General features: G+C 42.4%; 2 protein-coding genes across 7 annotated transcripts; both read right to left on the bottom strand.

Moving 5' to 3' along the window:
* Positions 1-22: 22 nt before the first annotated feature.
* On the bottom strand, positions 23-15,090 carry LOC123989456 (F-box/WD repeat-containing protein 2-like). Of its 5 annotated transcripts, none has more exons than XM_046290483.1 (9): positions 15,040-15,090; positions 14,492-14,580; positions 13,778-14,064; positions 10,425-10,647; positions 9,968-10,162; positions 9,293-9,426; positions 7,224-7,310; positions 6,847-7,016; positions 23-1,751 (listed from the first exon to the last, which is right to left on the bottom strand). In XM_046290483.1, the coding sequence occupies exons 3-9, from the start codon at positions 14,042-14,044 to the stop codon at positions 1,439-1,441; spliced, it is 1,389 nt and encodes a 462-aa protein (XP_046146439.1). In that variant the 5' UTR covers positions 14,045-14,064; positions 14,492-14,580; positions 15,040-15,090; the 3' UTR covers positions 23-1,438. The 5 variants fall into 5 exon arrangements, with proteins under 5 accessions (XP_046146439.1, XP_046146437.1, XP_046146438.1 ...); XM_046290481.1 differs by lacking the exon at positions 15,040-15,090 and adding an exon at positions 14,854-14,997; XM_046290482.1 differs by lacking the exon at positions 15,040-15,090 and adding an exon at positions 14,822-14,939.
* A 2,834-nt stretch (positions 15,091-17,924) lies between these two features.
* Positions 17,925-23,090, bottom strand: LOC123989454 (oocyte zinc finger protein XlCOF6-like). Of its 2 annotated transcripts, none has more exons than XM_046290479.1 (3): positions 22,633-23,090; positions 22,146-22,305; positions 17,925-20,205 (listed from the first exon to the last, which is right to left on the bottom strand). In XM_046290479.1, the coding sequence occupies exons 1-3, from the start codon at positions 22,759-22,761 to the stop codon at positions 18,437-18,439; spliced, it is 2,058 nt and encodes a 685-aa protein (XP_046146435.1). In that variant the 5' UTR covers positions 22,762-23,090; the 3' UTR covers positions 17,925-18,436. The 2 variants fall into 2 exon arrangements, with proteins under 2 accessions (XP_046146435.1, XP_046146436.1); XM_046290480.1 differs by having other exon boundaries at positions 22,152-22,305.
* Positions 23,091-25,069: the final 1,979 nt, after the last annotated feature.

The following is a 25,069-nucleotide window of genomic DNA, read 5'->3' as shown; positions in this document are numbered from 1 at the left end:
GAAAAAGTGAATTGCTTACCAATTATTTTTCAGAATTTATTTAGTGCCTTGTTGCAAACATGTTGCATGTTTTAGAGTATTTTTTATTCTGTACATGCTTCCTTATTTACCCTTCTGTTAATTAGGTTAGTATGGTATAGTAACTATATTGTTGGTGATCCATCCTAAGTGTTCTATCACAGCCAATCAACTGTGTAACTGTTTTAAAAGTCACCATTGTCCTCATGGTGAAATCCCTGAGCGGTTTCCTTCCTCTCCAGCAACTGAGTCAGGAAGGAAGCCCATGTCTTTGTAGTAAATGAGTGCATTAATACATCATCTAAAGTGTCATAACTACACCATGCTCTTAAGAAAATTCAATGTTTTTTTTTTTTTTTTTTTAACCCTTCTACCAATAGGTCCCTGGTCTTTGTGGTGTAAAGGTGAAATTATGTAGGCCGGTGACAAAATATCAATTGAATCCATTTAAAATTCAGGCCGTAACAAAGTGGAATTGCCCACTTTCAAATCACTACATTGTGAAAACTTCCAACCTCAAAGGCTTTTAGAAAAATAACTTAGAACTGAACTTGGTCTATACTTCAATACTGCAATTCACAAAATATATTCAAGTGAATCATGAAGGGTAAATAGTGGTATTAGAAATACATTGTATGCAGTTTGTTATAGTATGAAAGAAAATGTACAACACAGTCATGTTATTGCAGTGTGCCTGGGTAATGGAATTCTTATCACACAGATGGATATTTAAATCAAACGAAAAAGGCACGACTAAATTTCTCAAGTTGACTTTTAAAACAAGCACCACTAAGAAAAGCATTATCCAACAATGGAGTTACACTGAATATCCAACAAACTCTTCACATTGTACAAATCCAATGCACTAAACCACTTTGAAAAATATCAACATGGAACTTTCATGGGGATGGTTGGTCAGCCTATGAAAAACCTAGGACACAGTCATAATGTATTTAATTGTAAAGTAGTACTGTGTTAAGGCAACTCCCCGTCTCTGAGCTGCTTGAAGAACCCTGTCCGAAGTGTAAAGGTCCCGATACATAGTAATACATGGGAAATATCTACAGCTGTGGAACCTGACATGACCACGCAGTTTCTCGAGAGTTCCGTCTTCATTCAGCCACCCTCCCAGTCGTCGTATTTCCTTCAAGAGAGAATCCATGGCAGGGTTGGAACTACCACCAACCGCTGCCTTTGCCCTCTGAACTGGGCCTTTCATCCCCTTGTATTCATAGCAGCGTTTCAGTTGGTGAAACCATCTCCAATAGTCTTTCTGAAAGCACGTTGCATGATGTTTGATTATGAGAGCATGTGTCGAGAAAGAAAAGGTAGAAAAAACATTAACACTGTGGTCCATGCATTATCTAACTTGGCTATGGGTTTCAAGTCAGAGCACCCAGTTTACATGGCAGTTGACAACCTAGCCATCGTAGGTTTCACCTCTAGTGGTGTTTTCCTTCCACAGAACCAAGTGAATGCTATGATCGGGCATGCTGGTGGCGAACACGAGGCCAGAGTCATTTCTCCCATCCAGCCCATTGAGCCAGGAGGTGACTCCAGGCAGGAAGCTGGAGCCTCGTTTGGACTTCCTGTAGGCGGGCAGGGGCCAGCGGCCAGTTATTTTTTCTGTCCTCAGATCCATGACATACAGGAAGTCTGTGTCAAAGAGGAGCGAGAACACCTCACCAAAGCTGAGCAGGGAGAGGTTGGCAGGGTCCTGTGTTTTGATGACCCTGGAAAGAAGCACAAGGAGATTCAGTAACTGATTGTTGACAGGTAAAGTTCCGTTACATTCTATTGTTGGCAGGTAAAGTTCCGTTACATTCTATTGTTGGCAGGTAAAGTCCCGTTACATTCTATTGTTGGCAGGTAAAGTCCCGTTACATTCTATTGTTGGCAGGTAAAGTTCCGTTACATTTTATTGCTGGCAGGTAAAGTCCCGTTACATTCCATTGTTGGCAGGTAAAGTTCCAATGCATTCTATACATGAACACCCACACAAGTAATTTTGTTCGCAACCAAGGACATTGTCATTGATATACTTATTCTGATTGCAGCAGTCTAGTTCTTTGTCTTATTAATAAAACTTGTTCCTGGTTAGTGGCGACTTGCACTGACCTGCTGAGGCCGTCAGCTTCTCATCAGGTTAAGATTGACATCTATTGGTCATATTTAAAGGGTAAAATGTGTCTACTGCTCCATGAATGGCATTTAAACAAGAGGGAATCAAAATCATTGTCAAACGCTTAGACCTTTTTTACCACCAGAATATTGCTACATTTGAATAACTACACACTACAAAATGTATAATACCACCATACCTGTATGTATGTGTGTGTGCTAGCGCATGTGTGCACATGTACCTTTGTGTCTTTACAGTCCACGCTGATCCATAAGGTGTATTTACCTTACTACTTGCATCAGTTACATGTAGTCATGGCTCTATGTGGTACTTTGCACCTCCCATGATCTGTTCTGGACTTCGGGATTGTAAATGTCTTGTGGGGTATGCATGGGTGTCTCAGCTGTGTGCTAATAGTTTAAACCAACAGCTCAGTACATTCCGCTTGTCAACACTGACAAAAACAAGTAGTGAAGTTAATCTCTTCCACTGAGTCATGAAGGATTGACATGTCAATAACGTTTTCCCTCCATGTACATTTAAGGGCCAGCCGTGCTGCCCTGTTCTGAGCCAATTGTAAATTTCCCAAGTCCCTCTTTGTGACACCTGACCACAGTACGAACAGTAGTCCAGGTGTGACAAACTAGGGCCTGTAGGACCTGCCTTGTTGATAGTTAAGGTAGAGTAGCGCTTATTTATGGACAGACTTTTCCCCGTCTTAACTACTGTTGTATCAATATGTTTTTTGACCACGACAGTTTACAATCCAGGGTTACTCCAAGCAGTTTAGCAACAACTTGCACAATTTCCACATTATTCATTACAACATTTAGCTAAGGTTTAAGGTTTAGTGTATGATTTGTTCCAAACACAATGCTTTAAGTTTTGGCAATACTTAGGACCAAATTATTCCTTGCCACCCATTCTGAAACTGCATCTCTTTAAGTGTTGGTCATTTCAGTCGCTGTAGTAGCTGACAGTGTTGAATCATCCGCATACATAGACAGGCTTTACTCAGTGCCAGTGGCATGTCGTTAGTAAAGTTTGAAAAAAGTAAGGGGCCTAGATTGCTGCCCTGGGGAATTCCTGATTCTACCTGGATTATATTGGAGAGGCTTTCATTAACCTCTCTGAGCACGGAACCCGGTAGCGGGCTGAAATTCCACAACATACGGTGATTGCTACATAGTGATATTAAACATTCATGAAAATACAAGTGTCTCGCATGTACCGAAAGCCTGAATCTTGCTAATACAACTGCATTTTCAGATTTAAAAAATGATTTACTGTGAAAGAATACAATGCAATTATCTGAGCATAAAGCCCAATAAAAAAACAACTATTTCAACCAGCACAGGCGTAACAATCAAACTGCATTAAAAATTAAATTGTTTACCTTTGACGATCTTAGTCTGTTTGCAATTCCAATGCTCATTGTTACACAATGAATAATCTTTTGTTTGATAAAATCAGTTTTATAGCCTAACACGAAACATTTTGTGAACCGCTTGTGTCGTGAATTTTGTCTCATTCCATGTAAATAACCCACACAGAACTAGACTTTTCCAGTCGTGTTTGGTTTCACTGCAATCAACTGGTTTGTTTGTAACACAATCAAACTTGATGGGTCATTTCGCAGGACGTATTGACTGAAAGAAACCGATTTGAAGACAACAAGTCATGACATTGTGCACCAATGATTTGCCCGCTGTTTCGTTGATTGACTGTATTTTAACCCAATGACCACTGATCGTCTTGAAATCTAGCTGGGTAGGTCACCAATGAGCCGAGGTAAACGGCAATAGGTCATGTTTATGTGTAGCAAGACCAACCCATGTAGTAAGCTCCAGCGTAAAGAGAGTAATTCGCTATATAAGTTTCATACCGGAAGCAGAAACACATTACGCACAGCGTTGTTGTAAACGAGCAGATTCAGCTGTTTATATATCAATCATTATGGCGACTAAGTCAGGGAAAGCTAAATCTAGATATACAGATATACACACAATTTTAGAATAAATTGATTGGGAAAGTGAGACAGATTGTTGTAGGACAATTCATTTAGCGATTGTGGAGGAATATTTTTTGAACGGGAGAGGACATAGTTTTGGACTGGTAAGTTCTTATGCTAATGCCTTGTTTGAAATTAATAATATAAAATTTGTTTTTTTACATTTTAGAAGCAATATATAAACATGTAATGTCATGAAATGTGAGATGCGTGTCTGCCGCCCCACCACAACCCACATGAAATAGCCTATTTGAGGCTGTTGAGGAGAGGGCAGGACCACAATGGCCAAAGTGAAATAGAGACAGTAGATCTAGCAGATGAGTACAGGGAACATATGTTTATTAGTTTATTATACCTGTTGATACAGGGCTCATGTGTTAAACTATTCTAACTGAACATTTTCTTTCACAGTGACACTGACTCAGAATGGCAGCCCCCAGGGCCAAGGCTTCCATCCCCCACTGAAGCAGGTTCATCCAACTCCTGCCACAAGTGGTGTTCATCTGCCCAAATTTATTTCTGCAGAAATGGATGTGCCTCAGGGCCAAAAGGGCACAGCATGGAGGCGTCGCTGTGTTCTTTGCTAAATTAAGCCCCCCATCACCTGCGCCACATGCTTGGTGATCCTCTGCTTTACAGCAGAAAGAGACTGCTTGGTGACCCTATGCTTTACAGCAGAAAGAGACTGCTATGGCACCTGGCATCAGCAGCACAATATTGTGTAGGGCTTTGGCAAAGTGGGTGGGGTTATATCCTTTCTGTATGGACCTGTCCAGGGCTCTCATCGGATGGGGCCACAGTGTCTCCTGACCCCTCCTGTCTCAGCTTCCAGTATTTAGGCTGCAATAGTTTATGTGTCGGGGGGCTAGGGTCAGTTTGTTATATCTGGAGTACTTCTGTCTTACCCGGTGTCCTGTGTGAATTTAAGTATGCTCTCTCTAATTCTCTCTCGGAGGAGGAGGACCTGAGCCCTAGGACCATGCGTCAGGACTACCTGGCATGATGACTCCTTGCTGTCCCCAGTCCACCTGGCCTTGCTGCTGTTCCAGTTTCAACTGTTCTGCCTGCGGCTATGGAACCCTAAACAGTTCATATTTACTTGAGGTCCTCTACAACTACTGTGATTATTATTATTTGACCCTGCTGGTCATCTATGAACGTTTGAACATCTCGGCCATGTTCTGTTATAATCTCCACCCGGCACTGCCAGAAGAGGACTGGCCACCCCTCATAGCCTGGTTCCTCTCTGGGTTTCTTTCTAGGTTTTGGCCTTTCTAGGGAGTTTTTCCTAGCCACCGTGATTCTACACCTGCATTGCTTGCTGTTTGGGGTTTTAGGCTGGGTTTCTGTACAGCACTTTGAGATATTAGCTGATGTACAAAGGGCTATATAAATACATTTGATTTGATAGAGGACTGAGTATCTTCCAAATATTGAAAGTGTTAAATAGTTTAGTTATTTTGTAAATGTATATATTTATTTTCCTTCATTTTTTTTTTTTTGGTGGGGGGGGGGTGTTAGAATACCATTTTGGTATTTTGTATATAGTTATTTGTTTCAAAATGTATACCTTCCCCAATTTGGCCACTTGGGCTACTTGTGTGGGACACCTGGGTGACTTCATGATAAATATCATGTAGCACACTCATTTTGGAAGTTATCATTCTGAAACTTTGCACAAGTACTGTTGCCCTCTTATGTTTTTCACTGAAATTGTCCCCATCATCCTATCTGAATGTTTGTTTAATCTTGTTCATTTTAAAGATAAAAAATATTTTAAAAAACATGTTTTTCATTGTATTATTTAAACCAGATCTATTGTGTTATATTCTCCTACATTAAATTCACATTTACAAACTTCAGTGTTTTCTTCCAAATTGTACCAAGAATATCCATATCCTTGGTTCTGTGCCTGAGCTACAGGCTGTTAGATTTGGGTATGTCTTCAGGCGGAAATTGAAAAAAGTAGGGAGTTAGCTCTAAGAGGTTAAAGAACACCCTCTGTGTTCTGTTAGACAGGTAACTCTATTAACAATATAGCAAGGGGTGTAATGCCAGCCGCAGACTATGATCAACAATGTCAAAAGCCGCACTGAAGTCTAACAAAACAGTCCTTCTGTAGCTCAGTTGGTAGAGCATGGCGCTTGTAACGCCAGGGTAGTGGGTTCGATCCCCGGGACCACCCATACGTAGAATGTATGCACACATGACTGTAAGTCGCTTTGGATAAAAGCGTCTGCTAAATGGCATATATTATTATTATATTATTATTATTATTTATTATTATATTATTATATTATTATTATTATATTATTATATTATTATTATATTATATTATATATATTATTTATTATATATTAGTATATTATTATTATTATTATTATATATTATTTTTAACATCAATTTCTTTCAGCCAATAATTTGTATAAGTGCTGTACTTGTTAAATGTCCTTGCCTTTAAGCGTGCTGAAAGTCTGCAGTCAATTTATTTACTGTAAAATAGCCTTGTATCTGGTCAAACGCCATTTTTCCCAGAAGTTTATTACGGGTTGGTAACAGGATGATTAGCCGGCTATTTGAGACAGTAAAAAAGCAGACCACATAAGCGTGTCCGATCATACCTGGCATGTCTGAGCATAGAAGATGAAGCGCTAAGTTCTGTTTATCAGGAAACAAGGCCCCGGACAGTTTTTACCTGAGGATATCGAAGCTGGCAAAGTCCCACTGGTAGACCCCCAGATCCGAGCTACAGACAATGTAGCGGCCATCAAACTGCAGGCGAGGCTGCAGACACACACCGCGGTCCTCTGACACGGACAGAGTCTTCAAGCACTTGCAGTTGATTTCCCTGCCTATAGGCCAAACCTGTGAAATGCATAAAAATAATAAATTTTTTAACAATCATAATTATATATATATATATATAACGCAGTACTATGGTCAAATGGAGCTGAGGGGGGACGCTGTGCAGCTTAAGTATTACAGTGACAAGACAGTGCACAGGGTCAATCGCTGCGTGAAAGTTGACGAGGCGCTGGATACAAAGAAGCAGAAATGAATTACCCACATTACCTTTATTTCAAATTTATCAGCACTCAACAGGATGTAGTCGCCAGGACAGTGGACCATGGACTCTACTTCACTCTTCTGGAGAATCACCTACACAGGGGAAAGGTTTGAGTCTTCAGACTCAAGTTTGGCTCCATCTAAACTCAGCAAGAAGAGAAACGTCCCTGCTTTCTACTAACTTTGAAAAACACCAAAAGAAAGATGCCCAGGGTCCCTGCTCATCTGTGTGAACATGCCTCAGGCATGCTGCAAGGAGGCATGCAGATTTGGCCAGGGCAATAACTTGCAATGTCCGTACTGAGACGCCTAGGTCAGCGCTACAGGGAGACAGGAAGGACAGCTGATTGTTCTGCTAGTGGCGGACCACATGTAACACCCGCACAGGATCGTTACATCCGAACATCACACCTGCCGGACAGGTACAGGATGCAACAACAACTGCCCGAGTTACACCAGGAACGCACAATCCCTCCATCAGTGCTTAGACTGTCTGCAATAGGCTGAGAGAGGCTGGACTGAGGGCTTGTAGGCCTGTTGTAAGACAGGTCCTCACCAAACATCACCGGCAACAACGTCGCCTATGGGCACAAACCCACTGTCGCTGGACCAGACAGGACTGGCAAAAAGTGTTCTTCACTGACGAGTCGCGGTTTTGTCTCACCAGGGGTGATGGTCAGATGGCCTGTACTCTGGAGCGGGATCGATTTGGAGGTGGAGGGTCCGTCAGTCTGGGGCGGTGTGTCACAGCATCATCGGACTGAGCTTGTTGTCATTGCAGGCAATCTCAACACTGTGCGTTACAGGGAATACATCCTCCTCCCTCATGTGGTACCCTTCCTGCAGGCTCATCCTGACATGACCCTTCAGCATGACAATGCCACCAGCCATTGTGCTCGTTCTGTGCATGATTTCCTGCAAGACAGGAATGTCAGTGTTCTGCCATGGCCAGCGAAGAGCCCGGATCTCAATCCCATTGAGCATGTCTGGGACCTGTTGGATCGGAGGTTGAGAGCTAGGGCCATTTCCCCCAGAAATGTCCGGGAACTTGCAGGTGCCTTGGTGGAAGAGTGAGGTAACATCTCACAGCAATAACTGGCCAATCTGGTGCAGTCCATGAGGAGGAAATGTACTGCAGTACTTAATCAGTTGTTGAATCTTATGTTCATAGAAATATTTACACAAGTTTGCTGAAAATATACAGTTGACAGTGAGAGGAAGTTTTTTTGTTGTTGCTGTGTTTAGTATTCCTATTGGGCAGCTTAGTACAGATCCTTCATCTAGAATTCCTATTGAACATTGGGCGGCTTAGTATGGATCCTTCATCTAGAATTCCTATTGAACACTGGGCGGCTTAGTATGGATCCTTCATCTAGAATTTCTATTGAACACTGGGCGGCTTAGTATGGATCCTTCATCTAGAATTCCTATTGAACACTGGGCAGCTTAGTATGGATCCTTCATCTAGAATTCCTATTGAACACTGGGCAGCTTAGTATGGATCCTTCATATAGAATTCCTATTGAACACTGGGCGGCTTAGTATGGATCCTTCATCTAGAATTCCTATTGAACACTGGGCGGCTTAGTATGGATCCTTCATCTAGAATTCCTATTGAACACTGGGCAGTTTAGTATGGATCCTTCATCTAGAATTCCTATTGAACACTGGGCAGCTTAGTATGGATCCTTCATCTAGAATTCCTATTGAACACTGGGTAGCTTGCCGTTTTTAGACAATTTACCAGCAAGAAAAGCAGTGTGTGCTAGACAGGGCTTTGCTCAGGAATGCAACACTGTGCAAACTTCTCCATTCATTCATTTTGCAGTCATTTGCACAAGACAATGTGCACGTTTGAGATTGTAATCAGGACTACGTACAACGTACCCAATCAGTGATCTACAAATCACCTTGTATCCAAAAATTGCTACTTATCATTTGATCAAGACTTGTAATTCTGCCCCCGGGACCTCAACGGATTCCCACAAGCATGTAGATATAACGTTCTGATTCAAAACAATCTGCAGTTGAGCAGCAATCATGAACGTAATTCAGGACATATTGGTAGATTTTACCTTGGTGACCCACTCGGTGTGTCCCGTCAGGGTGTTGAGGCAGGCGCCTGCCGACAGGGCCCACACCTTCACAGAGAAGTCGGCCGAGCCACTCACCAGTGTGTCCAGGTCATCATTGTAGTCCACGCTAAACACTGACCGAGCCAAGGAGAGAGACCTGGCGTTAGTACACCAATCCAAAGGGCTATGCAACATAATTCATATACTTAGAAGTTATTTTCTCCATGTAACATAAGAAATATAAGGATTGATATGTGAAGAAACATTTGATGCTAGAATACTGAAAATAGACTGACAATTTATCTGCAACAGAGGCTACTTGGAGTGGCAGCTCATGCATAAAATCTGTTTATATTTGCCTGTCAATCAAAACCCCACAGATCAGCAGAGGTCAGCTGTCTCTAGGAACCACCAGGCATAATATAAAAGTATGGGAGAAAGACTGCAATACTACAATGCCCACAACACACACCTTTTATCAGAAAACCTCAGAATTCAATATTTCTTCACAAGTTGGCTCATATGGACACATTTTGTAAAAAACCAAAGCTTGTTCATTATGCCACTATTGTGGAATATCCCTTCATGTCAGGAATTGGACACAGTACGCATGATCTGCAAAACACCTCAAGTCAGCAAATGGGAAGGTTCGAGACGACCCAGGGGTCCCCTGACCTGCACCCGTGTGCCCACGGAACTGCTGGATCTTGGCCCCCGTGCTCCACTCCCAACAGGCAATGGTGTTGTCAAAGGAACCAGTCACCAGCTTCTGCTCATCAAACTTCACCGTGGCGCAGGTGTGCGTCTGAATGCCGTAGACGCACTGCCCGGTACGTACGTCCCACAGTTTGGCAGAAAGGTCATCAGAGCCTTCAAAATAATTTGTGAATTTTACAATAAGGAATTACAGAGTTTAACAGCAACATCATTTTAACAGACTACAAAAGATCGCTAGCAAACTAGCGATTGTTATAGATATTCCATTTTGCACAACAGAAAAACACTTAGCACTCACACCAAAACCTTAGGTTCAACCCAGAAAGCCAAAGAGGACAAAATTAAGAGGCCCGTCCAGTCAACATTATGGCAGAAGAATACTACACCACAAAATGACCATAAGCCTACAACCTACCTGTGCAAAGAAGGCCGTCCTTGTAGTAGAGGGCGTAGACACGGGCACTGTGCCCGATGAGCGACGACGTCTCAAATGCCTCCTGGTTCTTCAGCTGCATCATGCGCAGCTTGGCCTTGAGGTAGACACCCTTCCAGTGGGACGCATCCTGGATGGAGTCATCGATTCGCCAGCCCAGGTCCCGACACACGCCCTGCCACACCTCCGTGCACGCGCTGATCACCTGAAAGGATGTCACAGTTCAACCGAAACCACAGAGGACAAAGAAACCCAGATATAACAGACGCAAATCTTAAGGGGAAAGGTACAAAATGTGAAGAGCCAATATCAAAGTGAACCTCAGTAACGGGGTAAAAATTATCAGTGTCACGTGTGGGAGACCTTGGCCTTATTCAATTGCTTGCACACAAGCTTGTAACAAAATACCCCTTTCATACATCATGGTGTGGTAATAAAACCACTGGTCTGATTAGGCATTAGGGCTGTGACGAAACCAGTATCGCAATATTTTTTCCACAGGAAAAATGTTAACACAAAGCAGACCAAACTCTGTTGTTTAAAAACCTGCTGTATGACAAATAGTGTGTGCTATAGCTTGGAAAATAAATCAATGTGAATCTGGATGACAACTTGATGTGCATCCAACATTGGGTTGGTTTTCCTAAAGAAGTTATCTGCTTCATGTCTTGTTTCCTTGCCACGATACTGAGAAGGGCGATACGGGTATGGTCCCGCTCAGTGCTTAATTTAACCTGATCCTGCCGGAACAAAATCAGGCACCTCTCCATGTTGGACTGTTTTGTTCCGGAACCTATTTGGCCGGATTCTGTACTTCATTTGGCATGAAAAAAATAATTCACCTTTTTCAATGTAAAAATCCTAATAAAAGCAACCCAAGTTCATTCAAGTTGCCTCTTCGTTAATTCTCCTTCCCCCACAAAAAAAGTAAAGTAGATTTTCAGCCCGGGCCTAATATTCTATGAGTTCGGGGTTGGGCCGTACTGGGTTTATGGTTTGCACCACATTGTAACCTGTTTGAGACCAACGCTAGGCCGTGTCTGTGTGAGAAGCGCACTAGTATCTCAGATAACAAGAATTAGATTAACTTTCTATGATCTCTCTCCCTCTGTTCTGATAGACATGAGCCTGCAACTCATCTCTCCAGCGTTGCACTTCACCATTTAGTTCCTTATAGAAGCATAGCCGTGCGAAGGGTTCTGAAGAAAGTGCCGCACCGCTGATACATTTGCCAAAATTATAAAATTACTGCTGTCTGTTAATGAATTCGCCCTTTTTTCTTTCCTTTTAAAAAAAAAAATCTTTAACCTTGGTGTAGCCCAATAACAAGGAATAGCCTACAGTAGGGAACGCACAGCAAATCTGTCTGAAATAACAATGCAGACAAAACAGGCCTTTTGCAATATTACGAATACAATCGAGGGTAAACACAGGTTGGAAAGCAAATGGCTTTCCAATGGTATAGTAGGCTTTTCGGAGTTATTTCATTAACAGACAGCAGTAATTCTATAATTTTAGCAAATGTATTTCAATTTATCAGGTGTGCTGCACTTCCTTCAGAACCCTTCTTGCTTCTGTAAGGAAATAAATGAAGTGCAAAGCTGGAGAGATGAGTTGCAGGCTCAACTATCAACAGAGGGAGAGAGATCATAGAACGTTTAGCTAATTCTAGTTATATGAGAGATACTGGTGATCTTCTCACACAGCCAAGCGTTGGTCTCAAACTGGTTACTATGTTGCCCGAACCATAAACTCATGCCGGCCCAACCCGGATTAACTCTTAGAATATTAGGCCCGGGCTGAAAATACATATATTTTTTTTACCCCTTTTTCCTCCCCAATTTTGTGGTATCCAATTGTTTTAGTAGCTACTATCTTGTCTCATCGCTACAACTCCCGTACGGGCTCGGGAGAGACTAAGGTTGAAAGTCATGCGTCCTCCGATACACAACCCAACCGCACTGCTTCTTAACACAGCGCGCATCCAACCCGGAAGCCAGCCGCACCAATGTGTCGGAGGAAACACCGTGCGCACCTGGCAACCTTGGTTAGCGCGCACTGCGCCCGGCCCGCCACAGGAGTCGCTGGTGCGCGATGAGACAAGCATTTCCCTACCGGCCAAACCCTCCCTAACTCGGACGACGCTAGACCAATTGTGCGTAGCCCCATGGACCTCCCGGTCGCGGCTGGTTACGACAAAGCCTGGAGTTTCTGGTGGCACAACTGGCGCTGCAGTACAGCGCCCTTAACCACTGCGCGGGCCCGGGAGGCCCTAGGCTGAAAAACTTTAACAATGTTGTTTTTTTTTAATGAAAGGCCACATTTTCCCAAGACCCTAGGCTACTAAAAATGTTCCCCATGTGTTCAACTTATTTAAGTGCCTCCACTCTACTGCTCTGTCACAACGCAAATGCCTTGATATTTAATGTTAAAAGGTGTTCCGGTACCTCAGAACTCCCCAGATCACCCACCGCTCACAATTCACTTTTTGTTTTAGCACCTCCTGATTTACAAATGAACCACTGGTCCTGCTCCTATTATACATCCACCAATAGCTGCTAGAATGATGCCGGAAAGTTGAAAGTGAACAGAAAATAACCGAGCCAGCTCAGTACGGTTCAGCACATAGCCCTTGATCACTGTTCCATTACACATAAAAGTCAACGGACGAAGGAGTCTTCTGTAGGGAGAGGTTTTGTGAAGAGCGTGGCGGTTTACTGAACATTAACATATTATTGCTTGTGGTACAGTTTTGGAAAAATAAAGACCTTCTCTTTAATATCGTTGAGAAAACATTGTCAAAGAACAAAAAGGTTTCAATTAAAACACCTTTATAGGGTTCCCACACAGACTAATTTTTCCATGTTACTGTGCTTGTTTTAAGAAAACAGACTGCTAATTAGCTATCTCCGTCTCCGAACACCTGAGAGTAAATGGAAGAAAAACGCCAAACGTGTTTTCAATTAAAAATACTGTTGGATGCAACTGTATGAAAACAGTTTAGAGTAAGTGTGTATTTTGCATTTATGAAATTATTTAGTGATATGAATGTAGAGGGATTTATATATCTAGAACCATACCGCAATTGAGAACAGATTCATATTTAGATGAAGTATTTGGCTATTTTAGGTTCAAGAGCCAATTCGCCCATTAAACTGAACATGTAAAGTCATTGGACTAAAGACTAACGTTAGGCTCCTATAGTCCAATATTGGGCTAGACAGCACAATGGTGTGAAAAGAATATAACAAGAATTCTGAACTTGGTTCCATCTACTGCTTAAACACCAGGGAGCCAACCATCACCAGGGAGCCAACAGAGCGAGAGAGCCTGACCTTGTTCCACTGCTTGCACACCAGGCAGCAGGTAAGCAGGGTCTGCGGGTCCAGCCACCGCAACAGGTAGAAAGTGAGCTCCAGGGGCAACAGGCGCAGGAAGTCCCTCTTAAGCAACGCCTCCAGCCCATTGGACAAGTGCCGGAGCTGGACAGCATTACTCAGCGAGATGAGCTGGTCCAGGGACTGGTTGCGCTGCAGGTCACTAAGCGAGAGGAAAGAGGCGGAGACTGACTCCAGCCACCCCTCAAAGACCGCCTTCTCCATGGGCACATGAGAACGTCGACCTGCGGTTTCAGGGTTGAGTAATGATAATTAACTACATAACATTATCTACTTAAAATCACCTTAGCCAGTCTGGAACACTACCAGTAAACGTCTACTTCAAATAATTTACTTAAGCCTAGTTTGATCAATGTTTACGGCGAAATGAGTTCTTAGTTAACGTTAGATACAATACTGCTTTTGTTGTATAGAGTAGAAAAACTACTGTTCTAAGTAAAGTTATCTAGCTAGTTAGCTATTACTTTAAAACGGGCAATGGTAGAAATTCAAGGAATGTAACTAGCTAGCTATGCAGATAACGTTACCTAGTTAACGTTAGTGTACAAAGTTAGCCAAGTTGCTAAATACCTTACCACTGAAACTAACTTAAGTGGTATATACACCTTGCTAGTTGGTAAATAGTACAATACAAAAGCTAGCAAAACGTACCATTTCCCGTAGAACCCGTATCGGTGAGAGGTATTATGCTAGCTCACAAGCTAGCTAGCCAATGCGGACAGGAAAAACTTATTCTTGGCCTGTCATTCCACAAAACAAAAACTCTTACAATATAACACTTAGTCAGAAAAGTAAATTTAGCAAAGGTCAACTCGTTAGTTTTATAAGCTGAAGACAAAAACGTTAGCTTTACTGGCTAGCTGCATTACGTTAGCTAGCTGGACTGAGGGAACCTGCTTATTTCCGAAGAATGTAAATTAAAATGTTAGGTAATGCTAAGCATTACATCCACCAAAGACCTTGCATATATATACTTCTTACCTAAACGTAGATTAATACTTTTACAACGTTACCTAGTCAGGTCCAATCTAGCTGGATACATCCCTCTTTTTGCAAACTACTATTTCAGAAAACCTCTTTCCGGCTACTTAGCTATGTTGTTCCGGGTCAATCTCTTTCACCTTTGTCAAAATGTTAAAACTTCACTGAGATGGTGAATAAATTGCTAGTGCTATTCGGAATCCTTGGGACGTCCTTACCATTGGGACGTAATGGCAATGACCGTGGATAAATGACAATATCAAAGAACAGTATTTATATTGAAGCAATTTCTGTCTCCAATAGAAATCCCCGATCACACCTGTAGGCGATGTCACGGCTCGCTTAAAACTCATGCTCAGAAACACTTAACATTATCCGTCGTCTCGTGCTGAACTGCGCATGTGCAGGGTCTCAAATAAAATGCACTCCTTTGATATTAAGTTGTTTTCGACAAAACGTCAGTTTGTCACTTTCACGAGATTGGATTTTTTTTTAAAAATATGTTCAACTACTTATGACATTTGCTTAATTTTGGGCTGGGTCTTTAGATTGAGTAAATTAACTTGTAATTAAGAACGTTCTGTCAAACCCCGGCCTGGTCTTTTCGCAAGCGTTCCCGCGATGTTGCGCCTCAGTTTGAAAACTGACGACAGTTCACGCAGGCCTTAACCGGGTGGTAATTGAAGACTCCCTTTCTTGAGTGGTCAAACTTTGCCGCACGAGGGAGATGCGCGCAACTTGGTGGCAGAACACGAACGAGTTCTTACAGAACGCAAGCAAAAAAAAAAGCCTCTATTTACCTTTTGCTTACGAGTGCATTTCATAATACTTTTGTTTGTCACTATGTCACTAATATGTTTGTCACCATCGTAAACCAAATGCATTATAAACACTTCAACCAGTAACATGGTTATTTGGTTAGCTTTTGCTACAGACTGTCAACGAGTGTAAACAACTGATGCACCCAAAATAGTTATTTAGCAAAGATCACAACCAAATATAATCTTAGCAACTGGTCAAGCAACAATCAAAACATCATTGTAAGTATGAGAACCCAAAACATTATGTTCAGAAGTATTAACGTAAATCTAGGCTACAGATGTCTTGCGTGCGACACTTGGCTGCAGTATCTGTGCATGATTTTAAGGATGTCTTGTACTGGAAAGAGGTCACAGTGGGTGGGTCTCCCATAGACACCAATACAGCTGGGTATGGTCTTAGTTAATTGACTTTCATTTAAAACATTTGAACTAACAAGGGAGAAGGCACCCACCTGAACAGCATCAACTCACAAAGAAGATTAATGTAGGATCTCAAAGTAATCGCAGGAAAGGCCCTTTCCTGTTTCAGCATGACAATGCAAAGTCCATACAGAAATGGTTTGTCAAGATTGGTGTGGAAGAACTTGACTGACCTGCACTGAGCCTTGACCTCAACCCCATCGAACACCTTTGGGATGAATTGGATGCCGACTGCAAGCAAGGCCGAATTGACAAACATCAGTGCCCGACCTCACTAATGCTCGTGGCTGAATGGAAGCAAGTCCCTGCAGCAATGTTCCAAAGTCTAGTGGAAAGCCTTCCCAGAAGAGTGGGGGCTGTTGTAGCAGCAAAGGGCGGGGAGGGCAACTCCATATTAATGCCCATGATTCTGGAATGAGATGTTTGACAAGCAGGTTTCCACATATACTTTTGGCAATGTCGTGTCTGGCTAACCAATTTAACGTCACGAAACACAAAATACTACTTATTACAAAAGACTGGTGGTGCCACTGACAGTGAGGAAAGTACAAACCTGACAAAAAAGAGCTACCTACCGGTGTGTTTTAATGCCAAGATACGTAACAATGTGTAAAGGCAACCTTATTAGGAAGTTTGCAAGTTCAAACCCCCGAGCTGACATGGTACAAATCTGTCCTTCTGCCCCTGAACAGGCAGTTAACCCACTGTTCCTAGGCCGTCATTGAAAATAAGAATTTGTTCTTAACTGACTTGCCTAGTTAAATAAAAGTCAAATTATCTAGCCCACCATGCAACATATTAACAGACCTACATCTGCCTGTTTCGCTATGCTTTTCCCACTTCGGGGGAATATCCGCAGTTGGTGGACCGTTCTGATGAAGAATGCGTCGTTTGCTATGGTAGATTCACTCAGGCAGGATGAAAACGACTACGTCAACCATGATCCTTTGCTAGTTACGGTCAATTCCAACATGAACCGTAGCAAAAATATATATTTTTTTTTTCACCCAGTACCCTTCAGCCAGAATAGTGTATTTCATATTCAAATACTTCTGGCGTCATGCTCCATCAGGAGTTGTCCATAGGAGTATGTGACTGATGTCAGCGCTATCACCATCTACTGGTTTTAATGTCTATGATATTGACAGGCTGATTAGCTAGGACAAAAAGGTGTCAAAGACAGATTTGGACGCAATTGTTAGATACTACCATCCCATTCTTAAATTCCACAAACTTTGCGTGTAAATCTGTCACACCATTTTGTCCTAGCTAATCAGCCTGTCAATATCATAGACATTAAAACCAGTAGATGGTGATAGCGCTGACATCAGTCACATACTCTTATGGAAAACTCCTGATTTGAAATGCACTATTGGGGCTAAAGGGCACCAGGGATGATATATATACACACACACACATATATACATATATATATATACACACACACATACACTTTTTTTTTTTTTTTATCGCTACGGTTCATGGTGGAATTGTCCGTAATTATTCCAGATATAGGTTCGGACGTGGGAAGTGTCGCCAAACAGGTACCAGTCGACAAATAACTCAGAACTCTGACCTACTTATAATACCTCACCACTCAGTCAGGAGAAATTATATACTCACCGCAGTGGAGGCTGGTGGGCAGAGCTATAGGAGGAAGGGCTCATTGTAATGGCGGGAATGGAATGAATGGACACCTGTCAAACAAAAATATATGGAAACCTCAACTCTATTCAATTTATTTCATTCCAGCCATTACAATGAGCCAGTTCTCCTACAGCTCCTTCCACCAGCCTCTACTGCACCATCACCTGAATAGGTGTCACCAAGCTGTCCCGTCTGATAGACAAACTGCAAAGTTCTGATATTTGTATGTGTTTTAATGATCTTTACACAATAGAAAAAATATATTAAACAGACAATTCAAACTGTCAGAAATAATGGGCTCATGAACATAAACCCTGGATCTCCAAGCATTACCGCAGGCACACACCTCAATTCCTAAACAGCTAACCTTTATCCCAAAAAATTCTGCCAATCGAAAAAAATCAAAAGATAAGCTTTGTAGTTTAGCTGAACAGAAATAAAACAAGTCAAATAGGCTCTCCCCAATGTGAGCATGCCTCAAAGTAAGAGCAAACTAGGACGAGGCAATAGGGGCTCTGGGTTGTGAGGAGCAAATTTACTTGTGCCTGGGTTGTGAAATGTAATATGACAGCTGTGGCATTCCAGAAACACACCCCAGAACTTTTCACCCTGCTGAATACATCCCTGTTGTTCCTGATGTCTGAACGCAGGAAGTTGCCCCACTGTGAATGATAGATTATATCACTGAGTCGACATCACAGCAGCATAAAGGCAAGCACTCCTGCCTCTACCGCATTTCTCCCTTTCTACTTCTGAAAGTGCGGTCTGAAGATTTGTTCGACTGATCGTGTGTCACTGCCACACCATTACAGCTATGGTTTTTGTAGTGTCTTATGTCAGAAAAGCCCTTTCCACATCTCTTGCAATAATAAGGTCTAACTCCAGTGTGGACTTGCATGTGGGCTTTGACGTTGTTGGCTTGGCCGAAACCTCTCCCGCAGACGTCACATTTGAATGGCTTCTCTCCCGTGTGGACTCGCTCATGCCTTTTGAGATTGGTGTTGACTGCAAATGTCTTGTCACAATAACTGCACTTGAAGGGCTTTTCACCTGTATGGGTTCGCTCATGTCCTTCTAGAGCTTGCCTAAGAACAAATTTCTTTTCACAGTATTTACAAGCGTAGGGCTTCACCCCACTGTGAAGTCTCATGTGATAGTCAAAAGTATGTTTATAGGCAAAGGTCTTTCCGCAAATGGAACAAGAGTATTGCTTTTGTCCCGTGTGAATTCGTTGATGGTTTTTCAGAGTTAGCATGGAGCTGAAGCCGTTCAAACATATGTCACAACTGAATGGCTTTGTTGAGGTTCCCGGTCTCCTGGCGGTTCTCGTTCTCTCTTTTCTCTCTCGTTCTTTCTGCTTCTCTCCTTCAGCCGTGTGCCATTTTAGATGGTGTCGCCTCATTAGAAAATTGTACATAAAAGTCTTCCCACATAGGTCACACATAAATGGTTTGGTTGCCCCATGACGGTGCATGTGAGCTTTTAAGAGGGTGGACTGAAGGTAGCTTTTCCCACACACTTTACATTTGTATGGTCTCTCCCCTGTGTGAAGCACTTGGTGTCTCACAAGGTTTCCTTTATGGCCGAAAGCAGCTCCACATGTCTCACATGTAAATGGCTTCTGCCCTGTATGGATTACCTTGTGCTTTTCAAGGCTGGATTTAGTTATAAAGCGCTTACCACACTCTGAGCATGAATGTGGACGTTCACCTGTATGTGTTCGCATATGATAACTCAGGCCACCACTCTGTGTGTAACTCTTCCCACACACAGCACAGCTGTATGGTTTTTCACCAGTGTGGATTCTCTCGTGCTCAATAAGCAGTTTTCTTTTTGTAAAACCCTTTCCACAAGTCAGGCACTTGAACGGCCTCTCCACTGCATGAACAAGCTGATGTCGTTTCAGATCTTTCTTGGTAAAGAATGTATTTCCACAGATTTTGCAACTGAGCGTTTTCTCTCTGTGACGCAACATGTGATGTTCGAGCTGCTTAGACATTGAGAAAGTTTTGCCACATTGACCACAAGCGAATGGCCTCTCTCCTGTGTGAATTAGCTTGTGACGCACCAGCAAGCGATTCCGACTGAAGGTCTTGTCACAATCATCACACTTGAATGGTTTTGTGTGAGTTAGCGTGTGAGATTCCAGTGACCCTTCCCTGCTGAAGGTCTTTTCACATACATCACACTTGAAGGGTCTTGTGTGAGTTAGCTTGTGTTGTATCAGCCGTTTGTTCTGGCTGAAGGTCTTCTCACAAATATCACACTTGAAGCGTTTGGTTTCTTTGGATCGTGTCCCTTTAGTAGTATTGTTGTGTTTCTGGCTTTCATGGCCGTCTCTCTCGTTGCTCCCTGGCAGAGCAGCTCTCATGTGCTCAACGTTGGAATCAGTGTCTCTTGGGGAGAGGTCTGTATTCAGTCCATCTGTGTCTCCCAGAGAGGAGTCATTCTCCAATGAAGATGTCTCTGTGGGTTTACTGCAAAAATTTGCAGGACCTAAAGATGAAAGGAATATGAGTATGTATACATATTAGCCTATAGATCTCCTGATTGTGTAGCATGAGGCATCTTGATGTACAAATAAACCAGCTGAACAGGACACTTGTCTAATTTAGTTAGTCAAATAAGTCTACCAATATATGGCAATTAGGATTGGGCGATATTAGAATCGTATCAGATATCGAAGATGATTAACAGCCATCGTTGATGGCGACGACATTGTGATATGACAGACAATGTATAGCCTATTTCAACTTGACTGGCACCACGCAGTAATGAGCTGACCGTGTAGCCCACAGCAGGACCATCCAATGTAGCCTATGATTTTGCTATAGACTGCATAACATATCTCAATAAATATGTTATAAACCATTTACAGAATGTAGACATAGCTAAGATTTAATCAAAGCAGCGCTAACGGGCCAGTAAAAAAAAAGTACATTTTTTCCCATCTCAATGTCAGATGATCTGGGCCATGTAGCCTAATCCTATTACATTTGTATTTATTTTATAGCGGACACTCGTGTCCAATTATTTTAAAAGCCAAATTTTATATTTTCTGTACCTATATGAATAGGACTTCAGATTTTATGCATGCTGACTTTCTCTCACTGCACTACTTCATGATCAAACCATGAATTTATCTAACGGTCTTCTAGGCTCTCAAAATTTGAAGTTGTTTTTGAATAACCCAAAAACATGATAGGCCTACGGTAATAATGAGAGCGGCAGAACAAACAATAGGAAAATAGATACATCTTACAATAGTTTGAACAAAGCTTACAGTTGAGCAAAGCTTAGTCTACTATAAAAGAAACACATGCATCCCCCTCCTTGCGATTGGGAACCAAATGCCAAATCCTACTAATTAAAATAGCCTATTAAAAGCTATGCAGAGTATTTCCCAAATAAGCTATTATGTTATGTCCTAAAGTATCAGCTTTCAAATGGGAACATAAGGTCAGTCTATATGAGACTCTTTATCACAGCTTTATTTTAAAAGACAAATATTAGGGGCAACAAGTGAAATTGAGCAAACAATATCAAAATGGAAAAATTTAAATGAGAAGTCAAAAGAACTTACAACTGAGCACAGCTTCTGAAATAAATTGTGTAGTGTAGGCCCTTTTCAATGATAGGAGTATAGGAGTATAGAAGCCTAGGCATAATAAGAGAGGAAGATTGTGCAAAAATGTGACTCATTGAATGATTATCCCGTTCTGGGGACAGCAGAGTTGCAGCAGGGCTCTGATTCAGAGGGGTTGTGTTAAATGTGAAAGACACATTTCAGTTGAATGCATTCATTTGTACAATTGATTAGGTATTCACCTTTCCCCCTTGGTGATTTAAAAGGCGCTACATGGTCAATCCGTTATCTGTATTGATGTGCAGCATTTACGGTGATATGGCCTCTGCAGAAGCCAGGGCATTCATACTTCTTGCTCTTCCCCAGCGCAGAGCTGTTGTGAAGGAAGTTGTCAAGGAAGTGAGTTTGTGTTTATACAGGACCTCCCGCCCTCACCTACTGTCAACCGGAGCCCTCCGAAATTTACAAAACATTACAGGCGCACAGCGATGTGGTACAGAGCTCAAACTGGTAGCTGCGTGCCCCCGGGGGGACTCGAAATTACGTCCCACCGTCCAGGGCGCCTCCGAACACATTACGGATCAAGCATAAATTTAATTTTACAACACTTCACACTACGCAAAGCCATCGAGGGCTCATTCTTGACTGTCACTTGCATTACCGCGCGCACACACGTTTACGTGCAACAGCTCCAACAGAGAGGAATAGGTTACTAAAAAAGATTAGTCTACAAAATATATTTAGTCATGATTCATGTTTTATGGGTACTTCATCACGATAAGACAAAGGTTGACATCGCCCAACCCTAATGGCAACATACATTTTTACATGAGCGTCAAAATAAGCATACATTTACCAGGCTGTGTATTGTTTTCAAACAACTGGGTCATCTGCTCCACCTTGGTCTTCAGTTTCACGTTCTCATTTTGTAAACTCGAGGAAGCCACTAGGAATAGTTGGCAGATTTTACGAATAGCCTCTCCCGTCACCAGATGCATTATTGTGCAGAGCTGTGTAAAGAATAGGGGGGGGGACACGTTACCTAAGAAGGCAGCTTTCCATACCTGCTACAGCAAAGATGTGAAACCAATAAGTAAGCAAGCTAACTTGCTACGTTAGCTATCTTGATAAACTAATTGCATGAAGCTAACGTGGCTAGCTTACTTTGCCAAGTACATTAGAGATGATCATATGTGGTTAAACACCAACGTTTGATAAACTATCTATCTACTAGACAACGTATTGCAGCTAACGTTAGTTACCAGTAAATGTTGGTGCAACTTTAGCTAACGTTAACTTGTGCAACTCCGTAACGTCATTAGTCACGCTGTACTCACCTCTCTCTCCGGATTGTACGAGTTTGGCACGACGCGCAAAAATGGACTAATTTCTGTAATTACCGTCTCGACGACAACGGCCATAATCGATGTTGTTTCTGACTGAAACATATTGTAAGCTGTAGCCATTTTGCCCTCAGACTCATTCGCATAGAATAAGAACCAAGCTAACTATATACTATAGCTACCTAGCATGCTGCCAGCAATGTGAAACTAGTCAGATATGGTCTTGTCTCCGCCCTAACAGGGTTGTTGTCCCAAAGGCGGGAAGGAAGAGGTTTGTCTAGAAGGGATACAGCTTCGGTCAAAATTGACTTTACGTAAGCAGGTCAGAGCGTACACAGCAGATAAAGAGAATTAGGTTAGGATTAGCTAAAATTCACATAACAAAAATGTGACGTTAAATTACTGTATCCATTCTAGACAAGACCGGAAGGCATGTGTCCTTGCATGCCGCCACCAACTGTGTGGGCTGTGTCCGCCTACTGTTCTGGAGTGTGAATTCATTTCACTTTGTGACAGAAAGGGGATAGGGAACAGGGAATAAAAAATATAAAAAATCATTTGGGAGGGTGCTTTTTATTTGTCCTGTTTTTATGTGTATGTGAATAACTCAGGTCGGAAAGTTTGGTAAAGTTCAAGCATAATCCTTTACTCAGGTATAACATGTTACAGGTCACAACGTCCCAATCAAATCAAAGTGTATTTGTCACATACACATGGTTAGCAGATGTTAATGCGAGTGTAGCGAAATGCTTGTGCTTCTAGTTTTGACCATGCAGTAGTATCTAACAAGTAATCTAACCTAACAATTTCACAACAACTACCCTATACACACAAGTGTAAAGGAATGAATGAGAATATGTACATAAAAATATATGAATGAGCGATGGCCGAACGGCAAGATGCAGTAGATGGTATAGAGTACAGTATATATATATATATATGATATGAGTAATGTCGGGTATGTAAACATTATATAAAGTGGCATTGTTTAAAGTGGCTAGTGATACATTTATTAAGTACAGTTTACATTATTAAAGTGGCTAGAGATGAGTCAGTATGTTGGCAGCAGCCACTCAATGTTAGTGATGGCTGTTTAACAGTCTGATGGCCTTGAGATAGAAGCTGTTTTTCAGTCTCTCTGCCCCGGCTTTGATGCACCTGTAGTGACCTCGACCTTCGGGATGATAGCGGGTGAACAGGCGGTGGCTTGGGTGGTTGTTGTCCTTGAAAATAACCTCACACTCAACGTCAACAAAACTAAGGAGATGATTGTGGACTTCAGGAAACAGCAGAGGGAACACCCCCCTATCCACATCGAAAAACCACATCCTGACTGATGGCATCCCATTCTTGCATTATCAATGCTTGGAGTTTGTCAGAATTTGTGTGGTTTTGTTTGTCCACCCGCCTCTTGAGGATTGACCACAAGTTTTCAATTGGATTAAGATCTGGGGAGTTTCCTGGCCATGGACCAAAATATGGATGTTTTGTTCCCCGAGCCACTTAGTTATCACTTTTCCCTTATAGCAAGGTGCTCCATCATGCTGGAAAAGGCATTTTCGTCGCCAAACTGTTCCTGGATGGTTGGGAGAAGTTGCTCTCGGAGGATGTGTTGGTACCATTCTTTATTCATGGCTGTGTTCTTAGGCAAAATTGTGAGTGAGCCCACTCCCTTGGCTGAGAAGCAACCCCACATATGAATGGTCTCAGAATGCTTTACTGTTGGCATGACACAGGACTGATGGTAACACTCACCTTGTCTTCTCCGGACAAGGTTTTTTCCAGATGCCCCAAACAATCGGTAAGGGGATTCTTCAGAGAAAATGACTTTACCCCAGTCCTCAGCAGTCCAATCCCTGTACCATTTGCAGAATGTCAGTCTGTCCCTGATGTTTTTCATGGAGAGAAGTGGCTTCTTTGCTGCCCTTCTTTACACCAGGCCATCCTCCAAAAGTCTTCGCCTCACTCTGCATGCAGATGCACTCACACCTGCCTGCTGCCATTCCTGAGCAAGCTCTGTACTGGTGGTGCCCCGATCCCACAGCTGAATCAACTTTAGCAGACGGTCCTGGTGCTTGCTGGACTTTCTTGGGCACCCTGAATCCTTCTTCACAACAATTGAACTGTTCTCCTTGAAGTTCTTGACGATCCAATAAATGGTTGATTTAGATGCAATCTTACTGGCAGCAATATCCTTGCCTGTGAAGCCCTTTTTGTGCAAAGCAATGATGACGGCACGTTTCTCCTTGCAGGTAACCATGGCTGACAGAGGAAGAACAATGATTCCAAGCACCACCCTCCTTTTGAAGCTTCCAGTCTGTTATTTGAACTCAATCAGCATGACAGAGTGATCTCCAGCCTTGTTCTCGTCAACACTCACACCTGTGTTAACGAGAAAGCCACTGACATGATATCAGCTGGTCCTTTTGTG

This window comes from Oncorhynchus gorbuscha, linkage group LG11, assembly GCF_021184085.1.
Source record: "Oncorhynchus gorbuscha isolate QuinsamMale2020 ecotype Even-year linkage group LG11, OgorEven_v1.0, whole genome shotgun sequence".
Taxonomy (NCBI): domain Eukaryota; kingdom Metazoa; phylum Chordata; class Actinopteri; order Salmoniformes; family Salmonidae; genus Oncorhynchus; species Oncorhynchus gorbuscha.
This window is presented reverse-complemented; position numbering and strand designations above follow the sequence as displayed.